The sequence below is a fragment of the Dunckerocampus dactyliophorus genome, chromosome 1, assembly GCF_027744805.1.
Source record: "Dunckerocampus dactyliophorus isolate RoL2022-P2 chromosome 1, RoL_Ddac_1.1, whole genome shotgun sequence".
Lineage (NCBI taxonomy): Eukaryota > Metazoa > Chordata > Actinopteri > Syngnathiformes > Syngnathidae > Dunckerocampus > Dunckerocampus dactyliophorus.
In genome coordinates, this window is record NC_072819.1 from 44,217,987 (window position 1) to 44,243,785 (window position 25,799).

The window sequence follows — 25,799 nt, forward strand, 5'->3', positions numbered from 1 at the left end:
TGTTGGCGTGCGTGCATGGGAGCGTGACTCCTGTTTACCCCGCGCGTGTCTCGTGCTGTGCTTGTGTACGAGCACGCGTGGAGGTTTGGCTGTTTTTTGATTTAAAAAGGGAAATAGGGCCTGGTGTGGCATCTCGGGCCTTGCAGAGCTACAATAATAGCCATACAGTATAGGACATACCTTTATATCCTGATAAACAGCCATATGACATTGTGCGTGCGTGTGTGTGTGTGTGCGGGTGCAGAGCTCCACGCTGATGCACATCACATCCTTCCGCGGATGCAGTCCAAATGGGGACTAGCTAGCCCTCCGTGCTGCACTATGAGCACCAGCATCCCTCCTCCATCCCCTTCATCCTTCCTTCGTCTTGTTTTTCACTGCGCGTCGCACCTGCTGCGTCCACCCACGGCCACGGGGGTGGGGGTTCGATCCAGTAATGATCTCTGTCCGGAGCAACTGAGCTGGCCGGACCAGTAACCTTGCAGGGGAGGCGTAGGTTAGTGGCGCACCTTTAACCCATCAGGTTGAATTTGAAGGTGGCTATAGGACAGAGTTAATGTGGTACTTTTATATTATCTAGTGAGAACGTGGAGCAGCAGCAGCAGTAGGAGCAGCCGCAGGATGATGATGCTCAGGCACGTCTGAAGGTGACCAGCAAAGGTCATTTTGTGCATTGAATTGGGGTATTGCCGCACACAAGAGCATATAGTGCACCTGAGTATTAGCAAGTATTAAGTGTGTTTGTTAGTGTGTGTGTCATTGGATGGAGGTGGACAGGGAGTCACGTGGGAGGAAAATGGGATGTAGGCTGTTTGTGGATTGTCTGTGTGTGTATCTTTTTAACTATCTGGCTTGACCCCCTGCACGGTACCTAATTTCTCTCAGGGTGCAGAAAAGCTACTCACTGCAGTGAAAAATAGTGGCTTTATGCTGTGTTTACACTGTAAAAGCAGTGCATGGAAATGAATGCCAACAAAATAGTCTCAGTCCCAACACAGTCATGCAGATTTTTGTGTCAATTCATCTATAATGTCTGCATTATGTGGGCTTTGAGGTGCGTGTGTGAGAACCAACAGAGGTGACCCCGTCATGTACCTGTCACAAAGTTCACATTTGGCACGCAGCTCTGCTTTTAAAAACATGTACAGTATTTATCTCCAAAAAGGAATTAGTGCGACCTTTAAAAAAAAAAAATCACGTGACTGGCATGTGTGTACAAGCGGGGACAAGTGTGAAGCTATAAGAGGTCACTTGAGGAGAAACAAGGAGCAACACAAATTGAAAAAAAACTGCAAGAAAGAGCGCGCAGGATAGAGTCTGTACGCACATTTGTTTAGTCACATGCGCTCAGGTATGTGTGTATGTAGCCCGGATTGACCCGTCTGGTGCACACACACACATTATCACAGAGTATACATATCCCCACTGGCCTGGGATTAAATCCCATGAGGACGTTCTCCTTTCTCATGCGTCAACGCTGCTGTGTGGAAGAGCACATAAGTGTTCTTATAGCCATCTTTAGGGAAAGGAACCCTATTTGGTAACATGAATTTAAGTTGAAAACTGTAAAGTCATGTGTTTCTTTTCAGCAAACCTGCAAAGGCAGATAATGAGAATAAGTAAATATGATGCCAGAAATAATATTATACTGGTATATCATTATTAGTAAAATAATGCTTCAAATTTGTAGCAGCTTCCTAAAACTCTTGTATGACAACAATTCCTGGGGTGAAATTTCACATCTAAGTCAATTTCTCTGACTCTATGTTAGCGAAGGAAGCATGATCAGAATAACTAGGCTGGAGAATGATTGTGTTGACCTTTTGTTTGCCACTTTTCGTGTTCAAACAGATTTTCAGCCATGGAAGTTCTCGCTTGTCTTTCTCTCCCTTGTCTCTTATTCTGAAAGGGCTGTGGTGTAAGACACATTAGTGTGTATGTGTAATGACAGAGATAGTGTAAGCGATGTCTCCGGGCATGAGTGTGTATGGTGGTGATGCATGCAGTTGCATAAGTGAAATGGGCCGTGCGTGCAACTGCAATTTGAGAGCGAAGCGTGAGCGACAATATTGTGTATGTTATGTATGTCTTTTTTCTTTCTGGGTCCTTTATGTGAGCACATACTGTACATGTGTAATTGCGCACGTCGAAGCTCACAGTGAGCCCAACAGAAAACTGAGGCTGGAGATAGCTGCAGCAGGAGCGCCTTTCTTGCGTGAGCTTCATAAAATCTGACAGAATCAGTGAGTAAGAGAGCAGGCTGGAAAGAAAGAGTGTGACAGGCTGAGTAAATAAATGATTGCAATGGCAGGCAGCACATAGATGGGGGTGGGGGTCACAGGAGGAGAAAGGAGGAATGCAAATGAAGAGATGAGTAAGCTATATACTGTAGATTGATGCGCATGTATATGCCTATGCAGGAGCAGGTACTGTAAGAGAGGAAGCTTGAATAAGAGATAGGGTGACTCAGTCATAAACTAACACTCACAGTCAGGATGGAGGCATAGCAGGGCAGAGAGGAAGCAAGGAGATGCAAGAGGGAGCTGAAGGAAAAGTGGAAAGGAGGGGGGAGACAGAGAATTAATTTTTTGAGCTTAATTTGTGTTTTTTGCCTTTCATGCTCCTCCTGATGTCAACTAGCCTCATCAGAATAGTAACTGTGTTTCTTGTGTGATGCTGACAGTATTGAGTCCAATCACAGCCTGCACTAATTGCTCATGTAGGATGAAGCGGGTTTCAGGATAGTGGAAGCAATGCAAGCTCCCGGGCTGCTGCGAACACTGTTGATGTCAGATTTATTTTAATTAAATCATCTCCAGAGATGGTTTGAAACATGAACATGAATTCCGCAATTAGGAAATTATGTAGAGTGGGTTCAACGAGAGCAGCTTGCGTCAGAGCATTGCTCCTTTGCGAGGCTTCACAAGCTCATAAAAAGTGGACACACCCTGCCGCACAAAAGCTGTTTCAAGCAATATTACCATATTGTACATGATGTCATTTACACTGAAAACCATTAATGATCAGCTAATAAAGTACTCTACTGTACAAGTTCATTTGCACATACTGACACATACTGTACTCCACGACCACAATATACATGCACCTACAAAGTGTAGCCCTTTGTTGGGCAAAGGAACCATGCTTGGTAACACATTAATTGTAAGTGTCTCACACGTCTCACCGTAACGCAATAAAATCCTGTTATTTCTCCCAGCCAATCAGCAAAGACAGTTGATGATAATGATAATGAAAAAGTTACTTTGCCTGCCAAGGTGTGAATGTGAGCGTAAATGGTTGTTTGTGTGTGTGTGTCCTGTAATTGACTGGCAACCAGACCAGAGTGTACCCCAACTCTCGCCCTAAGTCAGTGGTTCTCAATTATTTTCTGTCATGCAATGTTGTCATGCCCCTACCCCAATTTGAAATACTATTGAGAAATAGATCATATCTTTTTACCTGTATATATCTCTACTGTACAGACTGAACTCGAAAGTGAAACCAGGAAAATTGAACAAAATAGAGAGCTATGAAGCATATTCGAGCATATTCAAGAGTCAAATTGCATGTTGAGTACAATAAATTTGCACATATTGGCAGGTCTGCAGTAACACTGAAAGTACTCCCTGCCTCTCAGCAGCTTTGTGAACATTTGAGAGAGCCAGGCCTTTTGTGTACACAGAAAAACTTTTACATCTTTGAATTCAGTTCAAGAAAAATGGGAGGAAAAGCTAAAGTGTTGCATTGATATTTTTGTTAAGTACTTATACTGCATTTCCAATGTCTCTTATGAGTGATCCATACAGGAACAGTTGAGTGTGCAGCTTTACTGTTTTGCTTTGCTTTTTAGTGCTCTGCTCAGAGTTGTTAGGTGCAGCAGGAAGTTCTAAAACCAAATGCATGCAAGCTCAACACGATAACAAGAGCCACCAGACAATATTAGTGACTAACAGTGATTATAGTGATACATGGTGCTGTTGCATAGATGTATCACACATGGGTTTTTGGACCCGTATTATTCCCATGAGAATAACACGGTTCCAAACGGATGCTAAAGTTTCTCTGTTTATCTGCTTTTCATGATAAAATAATCTTTTAATCATTTCTGAACTTGTAATATTTGTGTGCGTCTAACGGCCAGAAGGATTTATTCTAATACATCGCAATACATTTTAGATACACTCCTGATCAAAATTTTGAAATAATGGCAAGAATGTACACTTTGCGCTGGAGCTTAAGGAGGCCCTAACTAGCAATTCAAAATGCAAAAAGAAGAAATGGGAGTGAGACAAAAAAATTAGAGTAAGCAATTTATTGCAAACAACAATTCAAGTGAAATGGGCTGTTCATCAGCTGATCAAAAGTTTAAAGGGATAGTTCGGATTTTTTGACATCAAGTTGTATGACATCCCTATCAGCAGTGTAGTACATCATTGGTGACTTACCCCCCAAATGGTCCCGTGAGTCCGTTTCTGGTCAGAGATCCGTGGCGAGAAATGTAGTTCCGCTGGGGTCTCGGCCGACCATTTAAGTCTGGGGCCATTTAAGTCAAGAGTTTAGCTTCTCTAAACGATATGCGTTCAAAAGAGTAATACATTTGCATCACAAAAATGCCTCCTGAAAAAAAATCAGCCCTCACAAATTGCTCAGCGTTACATTTGTCTCCTCCCGTATCCCTGCTCACTGTCGCCTCTCCATTCTTGTGAATGTGATGAAGATGCGAGCATCTTCCGCTGTGGAACACACACGTAAACAAGATGGCCACGGCACTCCGTTGGAGAAGATGATGCGAGTGTCTTCATCACATACACAAGAACGCACAGGCGACAGTGTGCAGGGATACAGCGGGAGACAAATATAACGCTGAGCGATTTGTGAGGTCTGATTTTTTTCAGGAGTCATTTTTGTGATGCAAATGTATTCATCTTTTGAATGCATATTGTTTTGAGAAACACTTTACTTAAATGACCCAGCAACTAAGTGGAATCACGTTCCTCGTCACGGATCTCTGACCAGAACTGGACCCACCGGACCAATTGGGGGGGTAAGTCATTGTTGATGCACGACACTGCTGATGGGGATGTCATACAACTTCATGTCAAAAAATCCCAACCATCCCTTTAAGACCACAGCCTATAAAAGCCAAAATCTTTCTGTCAGGTATTCACACTGTCATGATCTCTTGATGGCAAAGGCAAAAAGGTTTCTCTCTTTGAATGTGGTCGAATTTGAAGTAAGGCCTCTTGCAGAGATCCTGAGGGTTCTGGAACAAAAAAGTCAAGTGGTAGACCAAAGAAAAGACACGGGACGATCCTTGGCCCAAATGACGTTTGTTACTTTTGCCGAATGCAGTCCAAATGACCATCAGACGCCATCTGCGAGAGAAGGGTTTTAAGGACAAAAAATATCTTCAAAGGTCTCGTCTCCTTCAGCTCCACAAAACTGCTTGTTTGGAATTTGCACGAGAGCACCAACATTGAATGGTGGAAGAAAGTTTTATTCCCTGATGAGAAAAAAATGTAACCATGATGGTCCTGATGGCTTCCAACGTTTCTGGCATGACAAGGAGATCCCACCTGAGATGTTTTACACACTGCACAGAGGAGTGGGCACTATCATGATCCTTCAATGGAACAATGGAGCTCCAGGTTGTGCATGGGCGTTAAGCGGCAGCTGGCTATGTGGAGATGTTGCAGGGGGCATCCCTCATGACTGAAGGCCCATGTCTGTTTGGTAATGACTGGGTTCTTCCAACAGGACAACGCTGCAGTTCACAATGGCCGCCTGACTTCTTCCAGAGGAATAATGTCACTCTTTTGGACCATCCTGTGTGTTCCCCTGATCTAAATCAAACGGACAACATTTGCCAATGGTTAGTCAGGGAAGTTTACAAAAATGGACATCAGTTCCAGACATTGGATGCCCTCCCTGAAGACATCTTCACCACCGGAGCATCATTCCCACGAGCCTCCTGGAAACACTGGCATCAAGCATGCCCAAAACAATTTTTGGAGGGATTAACAAGAATGGTGCAGCTACTCATTGCTGAGTCCTTTTTGAAAATGTTATTTCTATTTTAGGAGAGTTTGGGTTTTTTTTGAGCTATGGTCTTAAACTTTTGATCAGCTGATGAACAGCCTATTTCAGTTTAATGGTTGTTTGTAATAAATCGTTTACTCTATTTTTTTTTGTTTTGCTCCCAGTTCTTCTTTTTGCATTTTGAAGACTTAAAACCTTCTTAACCTTTTTTTTTTTAATTTTGCCCATCATCCGCAATCCTTATTTGAGACATAAACACACGTCTTTCTTTTTACTGCACGTTCTAAAGATATAAAAACAGGTAAAAAGAGGCAGCTAAGAATGCACGTAATGTGATGCACCTATTCCGCCTATATATCCTTCTGAAAGCACCTCAAAAAACCAACAACAACACTCCATTTACATAATGTGACCTGCATATCAACCAAGCTACAGCAACATTGTGTATTATTATTGTTAAGGTGTAGCGTTCATTTCTATGTTGCTATGTGAAATCAATGCACCGAGGAAGGAAGTTCCTAATGCTTAAAATGACCAAAGTACGGTAAAATACTATAAGTAATACATGTTATGATGAATGTACATGTTACTACATGGTTACAGCATGTATATAAAACCATAAAGCCTTGTTGGAGGTTTTAATCGCGGGCTTTCTAGTTGCAATAGTTGTGTCCCATTACGTGCATCAATGAGCTGCCTCTTTAGAACGCACAGAAAGGAGAAAGACGTGTGTTCATGTCTAACTTACAGATTGTGGATGATGGGTAAAATTCCAAAAAAGTGCAGTTTTCCTTTAAGAGCCAACACTGCAAAATGTAAATTCTTGCAGTTTTTCAACTGGTTTTAAAATATTGATCAGGAGTGTATAGTAGGAGCCAAACCAAAGAAATAACTCCATGGTTACTTCATAAAGGACCCACATGTCTCACTAAGAGCCAGCACAGTGCGTGATTTCTCCTAGCCATTTATAGTAATGAACATTTTATAATAAGCACTGATGAACTATGTTATAGAATCATTTTTTTTTAATTCTCATAATGTGTAATGTAATGATCATAATTGTTTAAATATTTTAACAAGTGCTCCAAAAAGACTTATTTTAAATGTTGTGAATGCCAATAGTTTACACTGCCCTCAAGTGGCAAAATGTTATTAGAACTACAGGTAGTAACAGTGAAGCAACTTCATCTTACTTTGTACCTTCATTCATATTGTGCTGCTTAATGTTTAAAAGGTCATCAACCAGGCTTTTAACACATCTGAGCTATAATTAGATATGCTGACTGAGTTTCTGTTATTAATGTCTTATCCCTTCTTTTCTCCCAGGTCACAGTGGAGCAGCACTAGCCACCTTGGATCTGCATTCACTTCCTGTGTCTAACTTATCAGCTAACTTTGGCCCCCCTCTCCATCTGTCAATCATCCCTTTATCCCCGCCGGCGTGTGCATCAGCCTGCCGTCCATGGACTGGCTGTGAACCTGGAGGGAGGGGGACAGGCGAGACGAAGGCGAACAAAGCTGGATTCGTTCAGATATCACGCTTTTGAAGTGCTCCTGCTCACTGTTTTTCATCCCCCTCACCCTCCTCCTCCTCCTCCAGTGATGGAGAAGTGAAGGAGCAGAGGAAGGCTAGACTGACACAAGGAGAAAACACAACCAGCGCCACTTTGTTCGACAAAAGGCTGTTGAAGTGTATGAGGATAATTATACGGTTTTGAATAAGAAATCAAAGTAGGGGTGAGACAGGCTGTTGAGCACATGAACAAGCTGTCAGGGAGCACACGAGCGGGTCACTGAGCTGAGGACAGACAAGGAAGGAGGTGGGGAAGGAGGAACACAACATAAATCAACCTTGTGTCATGTCAACAACAGCGACAATGGGCGAAATGGCAAACAGCGCAGTGGAGTTTTACCCCAAAGGAACTCGGGGAGGAGGAAGAGAGGATGGAAGCCGTGGAGCGGGAGACTTTGGGGTCACGTTGAAGGAACTGAGGGAGCTGATGGAGCTCAGGGGGGCTGACGCCCTGCAAAAAATCCAGGACAGCTATGGAGACACAGAGGGGCTCTGCCAGAGACTACAGTCCAGCACAACTGACGGTGAGTAGGCATGGACAACACATGGTTGATTGGGCTGCTCTACTGGTGAAGGATGAATGGAGGTAGAGCTATGAAAAGAGGAATGTTTGATGGGCCACACAGGCAACTTACAAGTTATGGGATGGAAAAACTCGGTGTGAGGGGTGGTGTTATGTAAATTAGCCGTGAAGGTTACATCACACTCAGGCCAAAATCTGAAGGGCTTGCTGAAAGTGGCAAACAAATATGACTTGGTTGTGTAACTTCAAACTTGATGGTTGGGCAGGCATTGCAGACATCTAAATATTTCAATGAATTAAAAAGTCACTTTTCATGAAGATGTTCCCTTTAAAGTCAAATGCCCTTGAACTAATGCAATTTGGGGTACAACCAAGTATGTGTGGAAAAAATATACCTCAGAAGTTGTAGAATACTTTGGAGTTTGACCCGCCATTGCCAAGACAGCATAAAACACCCTTCACCTTCGTGTACTAGTGTACCTCACACTTTGGAACATAATCTTTCAATTTGCATCATTTCATAAGGAGAAAATACTTTAATAATACAAACAAATGAGAGGTCAACCACTCTCGGGATCAGATTGGCTTCGACCTTGGAAGCTTCACTGTTTGCGATGTCTCCAACAAACCAGCAAGACCAAAACATTTTTGCAACACTGGCACGCTAACATGTTTTCACAAAATCCGAAGTATGTTTAGCACATATCTACTATAATGGGTCAGTTCAGTTTAACTCTATATGGTACGGTGCGTAAAAAGAATGACCAATGTGGTACAACGTGGTGTAATAAACAACGCACAAGAATAGAGGAGATCCATTCTTCTATTCTTTCTTTCTAGCCTGTCGCTGCTTATGACATTACTTGATGTATGGCTGTTTTTGTGAGAAAATACATCTTTTGTGTTCCTCCTGTTCTATAATAAGGAAGTCATTATGACCTGTCAGTAATGGTGTGTCTAGCTCCACCTACAATATTAGGTACCATACTAATGCTGAGTTTGGTTCCCCTAAAAACAATTATACAAAATCAGTTATGTTGACAATGAAAAGTGAAAAGTGTTCTTATCCTACCATATGCTTGGTGAAATGTGGGCTTTAGAGCCATTGAAAATCCATTATTACAAATGTACAGATAAACACATGGTGAATGAAAACGCATAATAACATAATCAAAACACCCCATCACACTGACAGAGTAATCCAGACGAGAGAAAGCAGCTTTAGCTGAGTCGAGTGCGCAGAGGACACGCTGGGTGCATCGAGTGATGAATGGATGAAGGGGTTTTAGTAATGGAAAGCTGATCGACTAAATCAATAAATGGATGAGTGAGAGTGTGCAGTGAGGGAGCGCCAGTGCTCGAATTTCAGGTCTGCAATTGTTGGAGGACATTACTGTCGTTGATTTTACTTTTATGAATTCAAATGGCTATTATTGCGCGTTCTTCTGGTTTACTCCGGGTACTCTGGTTTCCTCCCCATGTTAAAAAAAAATCATGTTAGGTTTACTGGAGAATCTAAATTGTTCATATGTGTGAATGTGAATGGTCTGTGTTCCCTGTGATTGACTGGACACCAGTCCAGGTTGTACTTTCCGGTAGGCACATGACATTGAAACAACGTTGATAACGTGTTGAATTAGGTCATGACGTTGAGCAACACAAACACAACATTGAAACAACTTACATTTGCGGACGTTTATTCATTGTCGGCTTGTGACGTTGATTTGACCTTTGGATTTTGGTCACTTCTCAACTCATGTTCCATATTTCAACAGCCATGTTGAGCGACACAAATACAACGTTGAGACAACATATGCCTGTGGATGTTCAGGTTGTCTTAGAAGACGTTTCACCTCTCACCCGAGCAGGCTTCATCAGTTCATCTAGCAAGAGTAGGTGGGACACACACCAGTCAGACTAGATAGGACAGCTTTAGTCTGAGAGCTTGGTGCAAGATCCGATCTATTTATCCTCTAAAGGAGAAGGCAGGTCCAGACAGTGATGGTTGGCTCTTTAGTGGTGTCAAATGACGATCATTAGCATACAATGGGGAGGGCCTCTGCCCGGCAACGATGCTCGTTTGGGTGGTATCACCTTCATTAGCATCCCATTCAGATGTAATGATGGTCATGGACCCACCTGCAAACAAGGTGACCAGAAGAACAATCTTATGTATGCTGTCCACTGCAGTGAGGAATGCACAGATTTTTTCATTGGGGAAACCAAGCAGCCACTGAGCAGGCACATGGCTCACAGAGGAAGTGAGGGACATTTCAATCGGGTGTTAAAACGTCATAATCTACATGGTAAATTTTCAAATTATATACTATGTACTAGGGGTGGGAATCTCTGGCCACCTCATGATTCGATGCGATTACGATTCAGAGGCCTGCGATGCGACGATAAAACGATTGTCGATGCATCTTTTTTTGTGATCAATAGTTTGTCAGTTTTTTCATGCATTATTTTTTTCTATATATAATTTATTTTTACTCCCTGTGTACTACAAAAAACATATTTGTAATGATCCACAATTAAAATAATCATGAAACAAATTAATTTACTTCCATTATCTTTTAATAATTGGAAGGCTACATCTACCAACATATTTCCCATTGCACAGAACCAGCAGGAAAAGTAAAGTGCACCAGTAGCAGCATGTGTAAAATTAACAAACTTCAGCATATTCTAAATAACCAGCATAAAAAACTGCCATTATTCACAAATAAATAATAGACTTCTGAATTCCAAACTAAAATCCTGAGCATAGAATTTCTAACAAAAGAATATTTTGCTGTTTCTGTACCAACAAGAATAATGCTTGCAGACGTAAGTATATTATGAATAACCAAAAAAACTAGGCTGCCCTTATTCACAATTGCAGTGTCAGTGAAATAACGTAGCGATGGGACGTTGTATCTGGGTTCCAAAGTGCGCAACAAAACACCAAAGCCCTGCTTCTCAACAACCGATTATGGGCACAAATCCTTTGCAATAAAAGTTGCGATTGACTTTGTGATTCGCTTCGCCTTTTCCGAGTTGGGTGGAAAATTAGTTATCACCTGCTGGATGGGTCTTCGGCGGGCAGCAACTTCAGCTGGCTGTTTTTCCTCCTGGTTCGGGTGGAAACGTGCTATGTGGTTTCTCATTTTTGTCGTGTTCCAAAAATATTTTAAGCTTGTATGACAAAGCTTGCATATTGTGTGGCTCTTGTCCAGTTCATTTTTACCTTCAACTACGTGAAAGCCAAAGTGCTTCCAGATGTGCACTGTAAATCCAGCGGGTGCGGGATGGAGTTTACACTCAGCCATTTTGGTAGGGTCTTATGGGTGCCACATACGGGAGGCGACATCGCCTCTACTCCAGCACGATAGGGCGATTATCGCATGTCACCATCCAGCCAAGCGACACACGAAATTTGTGCGTGTGAAAGTTTGTGTATGTGCGTGTTCGTGCACACGCTGGCTTGCGATGTGATCCCAAAAAGTTGAAAAATGCTCAACTTTTCATCTCTGTCGCCCAGACGAGGAACAATCAGCGGGAATTTCAGCGGGACCAATGAACAGACAGGATGCTAATCAGTACGCTATACCTGCCATGTCAGATTTCCTGGAGCTCTTTGACATTTCTTCAAAAGAATATAGATGTAAAGACAAAAACAGCCGCATGGGAACTCATTGGTGCCAGAGTAAACAGCGGGTAAGTTCACGTTCATTTACACGGACATTTATCTAAGTTTATCTTCTATACTAGCAAGGTCCGGTACTAGCAAGACAGCCAATCAAAACCCTGGGAGACTCTGACAATTTGCTCTGGATGTGAACACGCCGCTCGTCGCCTCCCGTGTGCATGGTTTGCTACGTGTTGGCGGTGAGTTTCGCCAATCGTAGTCGTTTGTCGCCTCCTGTGTGTGGCGCCCATTACACTTAGATGCACCACCATAAACTGTCGGAAAGCACTTCTGCATTCCGTCTTTTTGTTCTGTTTTTTTTGTTCTGCTAGCATTGGTTATTGACATTTATGAATCGATTAATAATCGTCAATGTCCGCATCGTGATGCATCTAAGAATCAATTATTTCCCCCACCCCTACTATGTAAATACTGTATAGTGCATGTCAACTTAATTATGAATTACTGTAAACATTTATCTGCAATGTACAATGCACATGTGTTGAATGTGAAGATACACTCAAGAAACATATAAACGCAACACTTGTTTTTGTTCCCATTTTTCATGAGCTGAATTGAAAGATCTGAAACTATCACCCTCATATATTGTTCACAAATCAGTCTAAATCTGTGTTAGTAAGCATTCATAATTTACAATTCATCCGCGTCACAGGTGTGGCATATCATGATGCTGATTAGACAGCATTATTGCTTTAGGCTGGCCACGATAAAAGGCCACTCCAAAATGTGCTGTTTAACGGTATTGCAGGCGGTCCAGGGGAGCCTGAAAACCGGTCAGTATCTAATGCGACCACTATTTGCCTCAAATAGCACATAAGCCAATCCAGAGCATCTCAAACATGCCCACTATCTTCAAAATGCCATCAATACTGTGAAATGCACCTGAGTTTGTTGTCCACATACGTGCTTGCCCACACCATAACACAGGGTGTTTTTACTGTATTGATGGCATTTGGATGCACAGAGATACTGTGACAAGAGCCTGAGGCCCATTGTTGTGTCATTCATCCACAAGCATCACCTCATCTTGCAACATGATAATGCACGGCCCCACATTGCGAGGATCTCTGTACAATTCCTGGAAGGTGAAAACATCCCAGTACTTGCATAGCCAGTATACTCATGTCTGGGATGGTCTGGATCGGTGTGCATTGTTCCCTCGTTTATCACGGGGGATAGGTGAAGTGAAGTCCTCTTTTTTACAATTATTATATATGCTTTAAGTCTGTAAAACCCCTCACCATACATTTTATACACTTTTCTCAGACAGACAATAACATTTTCTCACATTTCTCTTTTGTTTAAACACTCTAAAAAAGTTCAAACCTTCATTTACATTTTAATGACCAACCCACAGGTCGGACAGAACAAATTATTAAGTCACTCACGCGTATTCCACTCCTGTTGCAGTCCTCCTCCTTTGAACCGAAGATTCATTTACAAGCTAGCAAGCTAGCAATGACACAGGAAACACAGCAGGGCGGCACGAAGGATCTTGATTGACAATGGTCTACAGCCAATAAGGACGCAGAAAACAATGGGCAGACAGGCAATTGAGGAAAGACAGACACTCAACTACCCACAATGCAGTTTGTCTTAAAGGGCCAGGCTCGGCCTGTAACAGCGTTCATACCCTGTAATTAAAAAAAAAAAAAAAAAGAAGCACTAAACAAAATCGATAAAGCAAGGGAACACTGTATACAGTATTTCAGGCAAATGGTGGTCACGGCAGATACTGGCTGGTTTTCGGACCCCTCCGGACCACCCCCAATACAGTTCAACTGCACATTCTTTTATTGTGAGCAACCTACAGCATACCTGTGCAATAATCATGCTGTGGGGTGGATGAATTATGAATGCTCACCCACAGATTTAGACAGATTGGTGAGCAATATTTGAGAGAGAGAGAGAGAGAGAGAGAGAGAGAGAGAGAGAGAGGGCTTTGGCGTATATACAAAAAGTTTTACATCTTTGAGTGCCGCTCATGAAAAATGGAAGCAAAAACAACAGTGTTGCATTTTTTTGATGAGGTGTATTTCTAATAGTGTAAAGGTTCACATAAGTATACATAAGTTCACATAAGTATACAGTTGCCCCTCGCTACATAGTGGTTGGAACATTGCGCCCTCACTCGATGGCGTTTTTTAATAAATTATTTTAATTAATAAATAATTGTTGTTTTGGGGTTGAAGACGGCCTATTATTAAAAAAAGTATGCATATTTAAGCAAATTGTACTTATTATCTGCCCAAATTAAGCAATTTCAAGCATAGCAATGGCTAAATGAACTGAAATACAAAAGACAGAAGAAGCCTTGTGAATGAATGAATGAAGAGGTGAATGTAGTATTCTACATTGGCCACAAGGTAACGGTGTTCTTTGAGACAATGACCATAAGTGATCGCCAATGCATTTATTGCCAGTTTAAATGATCTCACAACAGTCACAAAAATAATAACATCATAATCATAATAATGACATGTGCTGCTGTTGGGGCCATAACCCACGACAAGCAAAAACTCAACTGTGAACCTCTGACACCACTACCTGTCTGCCCTCCACTAAGGTGCGTGAGGGAACACATTTACTGTGACACGTACACATGAGCAGGCCGTTTTATTTACTTCATGGCTTATTTACTCTTATGTCGACTGTATTAGGTAATACGAGTGTAAAGCCATTAAAAGCCGCCATTACAGTTGATGAGACAATAGCCATCGCAGGAAATACGCTGTCCAGAAAAAAAAACAAGAATCTGCTAACATGTAGGTTTATGTTATCTGATGTATTTCTAATATGTCTTATATTCTCTGATTATATCTACAATACTGGGTAATACAAATGTAAAAGTAACTATAGGGGTGTTATTTCATGTCTAGAGGGCTCTAATAATGTTACAAACTGTACTTAGAAGATCGTAAACAGGGTTTCTATGCCTTAACTATTAAAATATTCCATTTATTAAAATTTAATCCTATCCTCACTTATTGCGGTCGAGTTTGGAACCAATTAACCGACGACTGTACATAAAATAATTGCACATGACACATACTAATTTATATGAGTCACATTAACCAAAGTTAATGTTACGTTCAAAGATTTTGTCTGTATCCACGGCAGATATGGTAACAACAATCAGGAGTTGCCTGAAACATGCCCTGGACAGAATTAGCGGTGGTGGAAGACCGAAGAACTGTGATTAATATAAGTGTGCCGAAGGAAATGTGTTTTCATGATTATGTTGTGGTTTGTTCGAAATAAAACATTGTTTTAACGTTGCAGGACAACGTTGTCTCAATTTACAAATACAACTATTTTGCAACGTTTAATGTTGCTTAAATGCTACACTTCCACGTTGTCTCAATTTACAAATGCAACTAAATTTCGCAACGTTGTTTTAACTTTACATGTTCAACGTCATGAGTGTTTATTAAATGTTGTATCAACATTGTGTGGAAAGGTTCCAGCTCCCCCGTGACACTGGACAGGATAAGCAGTGCAAATTGAATGAATAAATTAATTGATTCTTCTTGTGAGCATCAAACATGAATTTAGGCCTTGACACGCTTTATGTAGGTCTTCTATGTTGACCTAATATTTGATTTTGAAAAATGTTTCACATGAACAGTAAATAACGTGTTTAATGATGACAAGGGTGGTTCTGGATAGTATATTTCGAGTATACTTGTGTGTTTTGCATCTTTAGCTTGTGTGCACGCATGTTCTAACAGGAGTGTGGTGCGTCCAGTGGCGGTTGTAGGTATGGGCCACGGACCACATTGGCAATTGTCCGCTGCGGTATTCTCTAGGGGGCGCCTCGAGGATGAGGGTGAAAAAAAAGATTCATATTTATTTGTGCTCAGGGCTTATTTGCTCATCATCTCAGGATATGTGTGTCAGATGGGCGCCCTCTACAGGCGGGATATTGACACCCCCTCATACTGCTCATATGAAGCGGATGAAACTAAACCGAGCAGCGAGGGTGTTCACTTCTGGGCCTCAACTTTCAGGTTAATTAGAAGGTAGAAAAGTACAACTGTTCACAGAGGTTGCTTCAAAATTAAACAAATTCCATTCCTAATATCGCATAATATTGAATATATTGCAGGCGAAGAGTGTCATATGTTATTTCACGGCAAACATGTTAAATAACAAAAACAAGCGCATTGAGAGTCAATTAGGGCTGTCAAATGACTTAAATGTTTTTATCAGATTAATCACAGTTTTCTAAATGAATTAATCATGATTAATCACCATGTCACACTTTGTCTGAAATGTGCCTGGTTTTGTAATTTATGGAAATAAAGATAAATGGCAAGGCAGGATTATATATATTTGTATGTATTAACAGTGCCAAATCAACTGAAAATTTAAATCAAGTCAAGAGATGGCACACACGTCTGAAAATCTATTTGCCTAGCACCGCTTTCTGTAATAGCAGAATATTTGAATCAGACTTTAACTGTGTTATTATGAGCACTGAGGAGTTGCGTTCAAAGACACCATACCATTTAAATAAAATTCACATGTTTTGAGTGAATTTCCAGGGATTTACGAGCACACTTAAATGCAGCAAATTGTAGTTCCGCATTAAGAGTTAAAAAGTGAGTGATAAAAATATCCACTTGCATTTCTGTTTATTTAGACGACACATGCACGCATAATGAAGACGTTGTGATGTTCAGAGTGTCCGTGAATGCATCTCGTGGTCTGTCTAGTGACAGTGAGAAAGTGTCGTTGCTATGACAAATGGACTGTTTGTTTGGAGTTGGAGATACATATATGGTGTTGGAATTGTACTGCTGTTGATGTGTTCAGGTCGGAATAAAGTTATAAAAGAGCGTCAGACTTGCCGTGATGCGTATGCATTAATTACTAGGGATGGCCCGATCCACATTTTTTGGCTGTTGATCCGATCCGATTTTTTTTTGATAGTCTTGCCAATACAATCCGGTATTGAACTTTTTTTTTTTTTAATAATAAGCTTTTGTTACAAAAATGAATTTTTGTAATCGAGTATGGTTTTGAAAACAGCTCTTCAAAGCATTGAAAATAGCGCGTATACCAACATATTGCTGAATTTACTTTTTTAATACACAGCATGACCAACAATATTGTTTGGCTTTTGTAACAAATCTCTGTGAGTCAGGTCCCTAATCCAATAAAACATCCAATAAAAGTCCAGCCAAAAACAGATCAAATTGGTAAAAATGGGTGTGCAAAATACTTGTAGGGTAGGACTAATCATTTGACATGGTTACAGATCAATTTGTGGAATGATTTCGATTATATGACATCTTTTTAACAAACTCTCTTCAGCGCAACAGTAATTTATTGATGGTCCCTAATATAAACAACCAGCGGTTAGAGCTGCACTTCCCGTGCGAGCAGTGGTGGAATTTTTTCATCGAGGTTGCCAAGGTGAGACCATTACTCCCATAGGGGTGGCAATACGTTGAGACCAGAAATGTCTAGATGGCCAGTGGGGTGGCTGGAGAGTGACCAAGGGTGGCCACAGCCACCATGTAGCTCCGCCACTGCGTGCGAGCTCCCCGCACAATGACACAGCAGTCCGGGCACAGTGATGGTAAACTACCGCTGTAGCTACGGAGCCGAATATCCAACTGTGGGAGTCGAGTGGCAGCCAGCTTTGACGCGCATTACTGCACCTGCCATGTTGGAGTGTGGCCCAGAGTCATGAAAGTTATACGGCAAACGGATCGGACCGATCTCGTGGTGGAAGCCGATACTATCCAATCTTTAAAATACAGCGGTTCGGCAGCTGATCGCGATCCTGAAGATCCGATTGGAACAACCCTATTAATTCCTCAAAAAAATGTAACGTAATTAATCAAATGGATTTTTGACAGCCCTAGAGTCAATATGAATTGGTTTAACCTTAACTGCTAGTTGAGGTGTCGACCGTGGGGGATGAAGATAAGTGTCAACAAAAGTGTCAACAAAATATTTCAACTATTTAAACGACAGGGTGACAGGAAAAAAGGGTAAAATAAGGGAGTTTCCTGGGGAAAACGGGGGGGGCGTTGAAGCTAGAACTGCCACTGGGTACGCCTACACTTTTTCAACTAGTTTGTAGCCTAGCAACACAACAGCAGAACCAAGCTGGCTTGGAAAGTCAGAAAGATAGAAAGAAAAATGAACTGTGAGATGGACAAGAAAAGGATGAACGAATGGAGGCAAAAGACTATCCGTGTATGTGTTCAAGTTTATGTTTGTGAGTGTGTGTGTGTCTTTTGCATCACTATTTGTCCAACTAGATGAACGGTTTACCATTTATAGATTGAATGAATGAAGGAGCACCGGCTACCATTTATGTGTATCTGAATGTGCAATGGTCTCTGGTGTTCTACATTGTTTTGACCAGCTTGCAGTAGCCAATTAACAATACTCAACAGGGACTTACAGTAACAGTATTGAGCTTACAGTACAGTAAGCTCAATACCGTCTTTCTCTCTCACATACACAAATCCACTGTTGTCCCCACAAAATGCAATTGGCAAACACTTACTGTCCACAGACACGCACAACATGTTTCAATGCTTGCCACACGTTTTCTTTTGCTGCACTTTGCGTCCTGCGGGGTGACAAATCAAATGCACATAACATGCTGAATATACTTCCAGACCTGCCGTGCAATCTAATGAAGTGGATCCCCCCCCCACATTCACGATTCAGCATTCACGGTCCCGCAAATTTGTGGATTTTTGGTCCAAAAAAATTATTTGTTACAATTTTTTTTCTCCTGAAAATACTGTAGGCCGTTCCCACAGAAAACACATCTCATTCAGTCCATGATAATTTACAAATGCATGACAGTAAAGATTGAAATGTATATTAAATAAATAAAATTTGCATACATAATCTATATATATAACATATAATATATAACATATAATAACATGGTACGCATCCTCCTTTCACTCCTTTCAATGTATGTTTTGGGGATTTCTTGCCTCCTTGGAACTAAAACAACAACTTTTAATTTTTAATTGTATAAAATATCTTTATACAACTTGTCCACATTAGCGATGGTATTCGTTTCGCTTCCATAAATCCATGCTCTCATCAGCCAGCTCTGCGTTCATCCTCAGAGCTCACATCTTGGCCTGCCCCCCCCCCCATGTCTCCCTGAAGCTACATTAGCTGTAGTATTTCAGTTTGCAGTTTCTCTGCTTTGTAATGCAGAGGAACATCTTCCAAATGATGCATCTCATGTGTGCGTTTTGCCCTTGCAACCTTGGTTTCGGCACTTCTCCACATGGGTGCAGTCAACCATCTCTGGCATGTGCCTGGCTGGCCCCATATTTTCTTAACGATGTGTCTGGTTGTGAAATTCTCTTTTCGATGGGTGGCTCAGACTCTTCTTCGCTCTCCTCACTTTCATCTACTCTCTTGCCAGTGTGTTCAGGTCCTAGGTACCGGTAGTTCAACAGGTCATTTGCCAGATGCAGTCTGATCACTTTGCTGTCACGCTTATACTGGATCCAGGAATTTCTGATGGCACCGTCAAAGATATGAGCAAAGTCCATCTCTTGGCTCTGCCTGTCATTCAATAGATGCTCAAAATGTAGTCACAGAGGTCCACACCACCGTGGCAGGTGGTGCATTTGTTACCTGGGCCTTCAGTGGGGACTAAAAGGGCCAGAATTTTTTTAGTCAGAGACTAATTTACAAAAGTGCTAATAAAAATGTGTCGTGCCATGTCTCAAACCACGGTTGCACATGTTAAGCGCCGGCAATATTGCCATCCTTCTCCTCAGTCAGCCGTTGTGGGCGTAACTTGACTTGCAGGAGAGTTTTGCTCTGATCAACCAATCGGAAGATGGAAAAGTGCTGATGTCACTGTGAGAAGCGAATCTGAAGTGTAATTGGCAAAAAAAAAAAAAAAAACCAGCCCCATTGCTAATAGTGTGTATGTGACATGGACTAGCTCTCCTGATTCTGAAGGCCGTGGTCAGATTAGATTGACATGGCAACACATAGAAGCTGAAATCTGATTGGACAAACAAATGCAGCATGCAGATACACTACTGAAAGCAGTGCAGCCAAGAAACATTCAGCTAAATGAAATAATTGGCTGTTAGAAAAAAGAAATACAATTTCATGGAACAAATACTAGAATTTAGGTTGTAAGTATAGGTCAGTGCTTCTGGTGGTGTTTGGACCAGCAGAGAAGGCCATGCTGGCCCTGACTGGACATCAGTGTTTCCCAGCCTTTTTTGTCTTGTGTCCCCCCATACCCCCAGAGCCTTTTTGTCATACCATGGGAACCCCCTCACTCATACGTGTTGATAATTTTCCAAAAGTAGAAGGGTTAAGACTTTACAATAAGGTACACAAAATTACAGAAGTTAATGAGGAACGACCCTATCTAACCCTAACCACTACTCATTAGTTCCTCATTAGTTCTTCATTAGTTCCTCAGTAACTAGTCTAAATTTCTGTGCCTTAGTCATTAGTTCGGGCCGCACGGTGGTCTAGTGGTTAGCGTGTTGGCCACACAGTCCCAGTCAGGAGACCTGGGTTCGAATCTCCGTTGGGCATTTCTGTGTGGAGTTTGCATGTTCTCCCCATGCGTGGGTTTTCTCCGGGTACTCCGGTTTCCCCCCATGCATGCTAGTTTAATTGGCGACTCTAAATTGTCCATAGGTATGAATGTGAGTGTGAATGGTTGTTTGTCTATATGTGCCCTGACCAGTCCAGGGTGTACCCCGCCTATCACCTGAAGTCAGCTGGGATAGGCTCCAGCATAGCCGGCATAGAAAAAATGGATGGATGGATAGTCGTTAGTTCCTCATTAGTTCTTCAATAGTTCTACATTAGTTCTTCATTAACTACTGTATTTTTGTGTATGTAACAACTGCTATGATTTTGGTTACACGTTATTGTCTCCCTGGGGAAACGAGTTGTAGCGCACACGCTCCATTTTATTGTCTGGCTTAATATGACTGAGAATATTTACTTATCATTTTGGAAAGTAAAAGTTTCCACGTACCCGAGTACGCGTATCCCTTGTTGGGAATCACTGCTGTACACCACTGCTGACACCTGGTGACCTGTGTAGAATACTACATATCATCACAATGTCTTGAATGGGTCTTGTCAATGCCTTATTTTTGTATTTTAGTCCATTTAGCCATTTTTATGCTTGAAAATGCTTAATTTAGGCCAAAAAAATTGCTTACATATGCATATTTCTTTACTAATAATAGGCCAACCACGAAACAGCGATGATTTATTAATTAAACCGTGATAAACTGAAGCCGTGAAATTTGAAGAGCGAAGTGGTGAGGGACTATTGTACGACTGCTGGCTGCATCCAAAGGAGATGGAGACGGCCCCACAACAGATGGTAGCATGGTCGTAGCGCTAGCCTGCTGACCAGTCTAAAGTCTGGACTGTGAATCCGATTCCATCTGTTCTATTGATCATCAGTATCATTCATTAGCGGTGAGTGCGTCTACATTTTATTTAAAATGCGTTAAAAAATGTGTGAGGCCTAATAGGGCTTAAACCTGGATTGTGCATTTAGCTTGTTAGCGTCCGAGTGGCCGATGGCGGCGTTCTGGATCTACTGTATCTAATCTATCTATCTAATAATTACAACAGTGACGTTTATTGCAAATGTTGACCCATACTCAGAGAGAACAGAGGAGAACCTTAAGCTAGCAGCAGGATTTGGAGGCGGAGGAGCGAGCCGTGTGTCAAAAAATCGACATTTAATCAATTACTTGCAGTTTTTTTGCCATTCACCGGTGGTCCCGTAACGTAACTCCCGTGAAAAGCGGGGATTTACTTTATTGTCGCATGCATGTACACGATGTCGGCACAAACTCGAAACCAGCCATTCAGCTAAAGCAGTTTTTTTCATTCCAGATGTAAAAAGGGAAACTGAAGCGGAAATGACCACAATAGCAGCAATCACAGAAAGGAATTATGAATTGTCCAATCAGAGTGAACGACTAAATGAATCTGTACATGAAACATTTGCATCATCATTTGCAAGACTTTGCAAAGGATGCAGCCAGAGGGCTAACATATGCCTGCACATATACATTATGATTCAGAACAGCATCTGTAATATGATACAGAAAAGAGAGCAGAGTGGGGGTTAAACACACACACACATGCACACACACTCTGATATGGACACAGAGCACTGCAGTATGAGACCATTATATCCACACTGAAGAGAGCACGAGAAGGATGAGGCGCAATTATGGAAAAACAGGGAGAGAAAGAAGTGTGTGTGCGAGGGGGTGAGGAGAGAAAGCTAGAACAGCTTGCCGCATTGTCAAGGACACATCAAGGGGAGATTGAGAGAGGGAGGAAAGAGAGGTTGTGTTGGAAGCGAGGGATGGAGGGATAGATGTGAAAGAAAGAGAAAGGTAGAGGGATAGACCACAGCGAGGAGAATACGGCTATGCTACCATTACTCAGCATCACCTGTTTTCTCTCTCTCTCTTGCTGTATGTCGCCTTGGCCTGAACCCTGTTGGATGTCATATTGTCACGCATTTGTGCAAGGCCGGGAGCAACAGTCGCTGCAGCAAGCGCACACTATCTGCAAACAGCGCACGTACAAACAGAGTGTCACCATTTTAAGCCAACCACTGCAGGCACATTGCTGTTCACTTTCCCTGACAGCCAATCAAAAAATAAAGCACACACAAGAAAGGAAAATCCAAACGTTGCATGCTGGAGGAATGACATCACCTGTTGTTGGGCAGGAACCTGTTAGAGACAGGAAGCCCTGGACCTCATATCCTGGTCACCATGGTAACTGCATCACTTAGGTGGGAGGTTCAAGGGGAGAAGAGGGTGATAAGGATGATTTCAAAGTTTGGTGAAGAGAAAGTAAGCCTGGACATGGCTGATTTAAATGAAGTTACTTTGTCAGGAGAAATGTTTTACCAAAACATTTCGTTTTTTATGATTGTTACATACTGTTCATCCAAAGCCGTGCGTATGTGTGACCCACCTGGTGTGTGCTAAACCACGACATATGGGATTTTGTATAGATTTAGGAATGAAAGTAAACTACTTACACTGTTTTAAACAGAGTCTTTCCCCTCTGTCTCTCCCTCTGTCAGGTCTCAGTGGGGACCCAGCAGACTTGGAGCGTCGCGGTCAGACCTACGGCCAAAACTTTATTCCCCCAAAGAAGCCCAAGACTTTTCTTGAGCTTGTGTGGGAGGCCCTGCAAGATGTCACACTTATCATTTTGGAGATTGCCGCCATCATCTCCCTCGCCCTCTCTTTCTACCAGCCTCCTGGAGACGAAACCGAGTGTAAGAAGAGGGGGTCATTGTAGGTTGGGGGGGGGGATGGGATATATGTGTGTTAATAGGGTCAACACTTTCTTTGCCAAGGTCAGGATGACAGGAAAATTGATGTTATGGTGCCAAGGTCAGCATGACAGGAAAATGGAGGTTATGGATGTTAGCAGTGTGTCATATTACAAGATGGATACTACTTTATATGTTGCGTATAACATAATTGGAAAAAAAATCACAAGTAAAAATAGATAACTAGAAATTGCAATTCCGTCAAATGCCAAAGATAGAAATACATTGAGGATACAGCATAGCATATCATAGCAGAGACCATATAAAGATAGGAGCATGAGTCAATCTCACATAATTGCCTGATGCATGAGCTCACCTTGGATCTTCCGGTAAATATTCCAAAGAACAAGTTTTTAGACTGACAGAACTGATTGCGTAATACAGCATACACAACAGCAGCACATGCACATCATGTTCATTCTGAGGTTGTCAGTCGCAGCTCATGTAAGGCTGTAGTATACACACCCGATGTTTGATTTATTTAGGATGTCAATTCCCCCGCTTTCCACCTCACCGATAAGCCACGTATTTCCTCTCGCCAGCATGTGGCAACGTGTCAGCAGGAACAGAGGATGAAGGCGAGGGGGAGGCCAATTGGATCGAGGGTGCTGCCATTCTGCTCTCGGTTGCCTGTGTTGTCCTGGTGACGGCTTTCAATGACTGGTCCAAAGAGAAGCAGTTCCGGGGTCTACAGAGCCGAATCGAGCAGGAACAAAAGTTCACCGTGGTACGGAAAGGAAATGTCATCCAGATTCCTGTGGCTGACATGGTGGTGGGGGATATGGCCCAGGTCAAATACGGTAAGTAATTTGCAGACAGAGTTCTCAATGTTTTTAATATATTGCTTGAAACTGCATTCCCTAAAAGTCACTGAAGGTAGAAACGGAATATGTGGCCAAACAGGATAATAAGTCCAGGAAAACAGGTAAAGCCTTTACCGATAAGAGAACGTAGTACAAAAGCACATACTCCAGTCCACATCCAACATAGCAAAGACAAAACAATCAACGGGTAACTAGCAAAGGCACCAGATGAACAAAATAGTCACCAATTAATAATCAGCACCAGGTGCACTCCAGAAAGTAAAGGTGCTGTCCATACGGTGCACAACATGGAACAGAAATACAAAATAAGAGTCAAACAGGAACTAAATGATAGAAACACAGGGAAACATAACTCAATGTCCAACCTGTCACAAAGAGCGTGACAATACCCCCCACCCAAGGAACGGATTGCAGATGTTCCACAGTTCAGGGTCACACTGGGTGTGGGAGGAGGAATGGCAGCAGGTCACCAGACGTGCGCCCCCACCACAATGGAATGGAGGGACAATGGAGTAGTCGCAACCCTTCTGTTGTATGGCCAGAAGTCCAGACCCGGCTGAGCCTTTGGGACCACTCTGGGGGGTTATTGTGTTATCAGTGTATATTCTCAGACAAATTGAATGGGAGCATCACTATGAATATCAACCCATCATTGAAAAAACTTCAGGGTAAACAATCAAAAATAGGAGGTTATTCACAAACATCATGTCCTTGGTTGAGTTGAGTGAGTCAAACACTCGATGGGTGCTTGTTTGTGTGCAGGGGACCTGCTACCAGCTGATGGTATCTTAGTCCAGGGTAACGATCTGAAGATAGATGAGAGTTCTCTAACAGGAGAATCTGACCACGTACGCAAATCTGTGGACAAGGACCCCATGCTGCTCTCAGGTTGGTTTTCAGACTTTGTTGTAACAATTCAAGGTTGTCTCCTGGTTGATGAATGAAAATGTGTTATTTGGAGAGGGAATGACAGGTGGTTCCTCCACAGATTAAAGCGTTGCAAAGCAAGACCTTGAATGGGTGTGTTGCCACCACAGCAATTTCCACTCTCAAGTACTGAATGAAATTGTGTGGCAATGAGTGCGAGAGAAAGACAGATTGAGGACACATTTCACAAGTACTATGAGTACTATAAAATTCTGATTATGATGAAGAGCCTTCTGAACCTAAAGCAATTGAACTGCATTGGATTTGGTTGTGGATTGGAGTCCTAATTTCACAGTTTTCTTTCAAGGGAACTTTTAGGTCTTATTGTCATTCAGACATTCATTGGGATTACACTCCGAGATCATCCGCCACTAGCAAAACAAAATGAGTGATTGAGATAAAACTGCACAAGTCACCACTCAGTCAAAGTTTCCACAGGTGAAGGAGGTGCCCACTCTCAAGACACCCACTTATGTCAAATACAGCATGTTTCCTTCAAAACTATATCAAATGCAAGCAATTGTTTTTCTTCTGATAAAACTGTAAACCATTTAGCACATACATTCAGTTTTTTATCCTTTCATTGCCACTGTCAGTTATTAAACCATTATTCCTTACTGTATCTTTAGTCCCACTCCGATGGATTTGTCTGCTTCGGCCATTTCAAAACACGGAGAACTTTGCATTCTACACTACCTGTATGATAATATATCCCACTAGGTCTCAACTTTTTCCAATAACATTACAAAACATTTGACAATGATCCTTGCTTGATTTTGGATTCAGATTTTGGGGAATTAAAGCAGCCTTGTCATCCCTGTATTTGTTTTAAATGACACTGGCATGGCTGCTCA

General features: G+C 42.0%; 1 protein-coding gene across 6 annotated transcripts in view; it reads left to right on the forward strand.

The window, feature by feature from the left end:
• Positions 1-25,799, forward strand: part of atp2b3b (ATPase plasma membrane Ca2+ transporting 3b) — a 72,689-nt gene that overhangs the window by 673 nt on the left and 46,217 nt on the right. For all 6 annotated transcript variants that reach the window (XM_054795467.1, XM_054795243.1, XM_054795323.1 and 3 more), the window contains exons 3-6: positions 7,366-8,136; positions 22,940-23,137; positions 23,737-23,994; positions 24,781-24,906. In XM_054795467.1, the coding sequence (XP_054651442.1) occupies positions 7,899-8,136; positions 22,940-23,137; positions 23,737-23,994; positions 24,781-24,906 (820 nt within the window). In that variant the 5' untranslated portion in view covers positions 7,366-7,898. The remainder of the gene's footprint in view (positions 1-7,365; positions 8,137-22,939; positions 23,138-23,736; positions 23,995-24,780; positions 24,907-25,799) is intronic.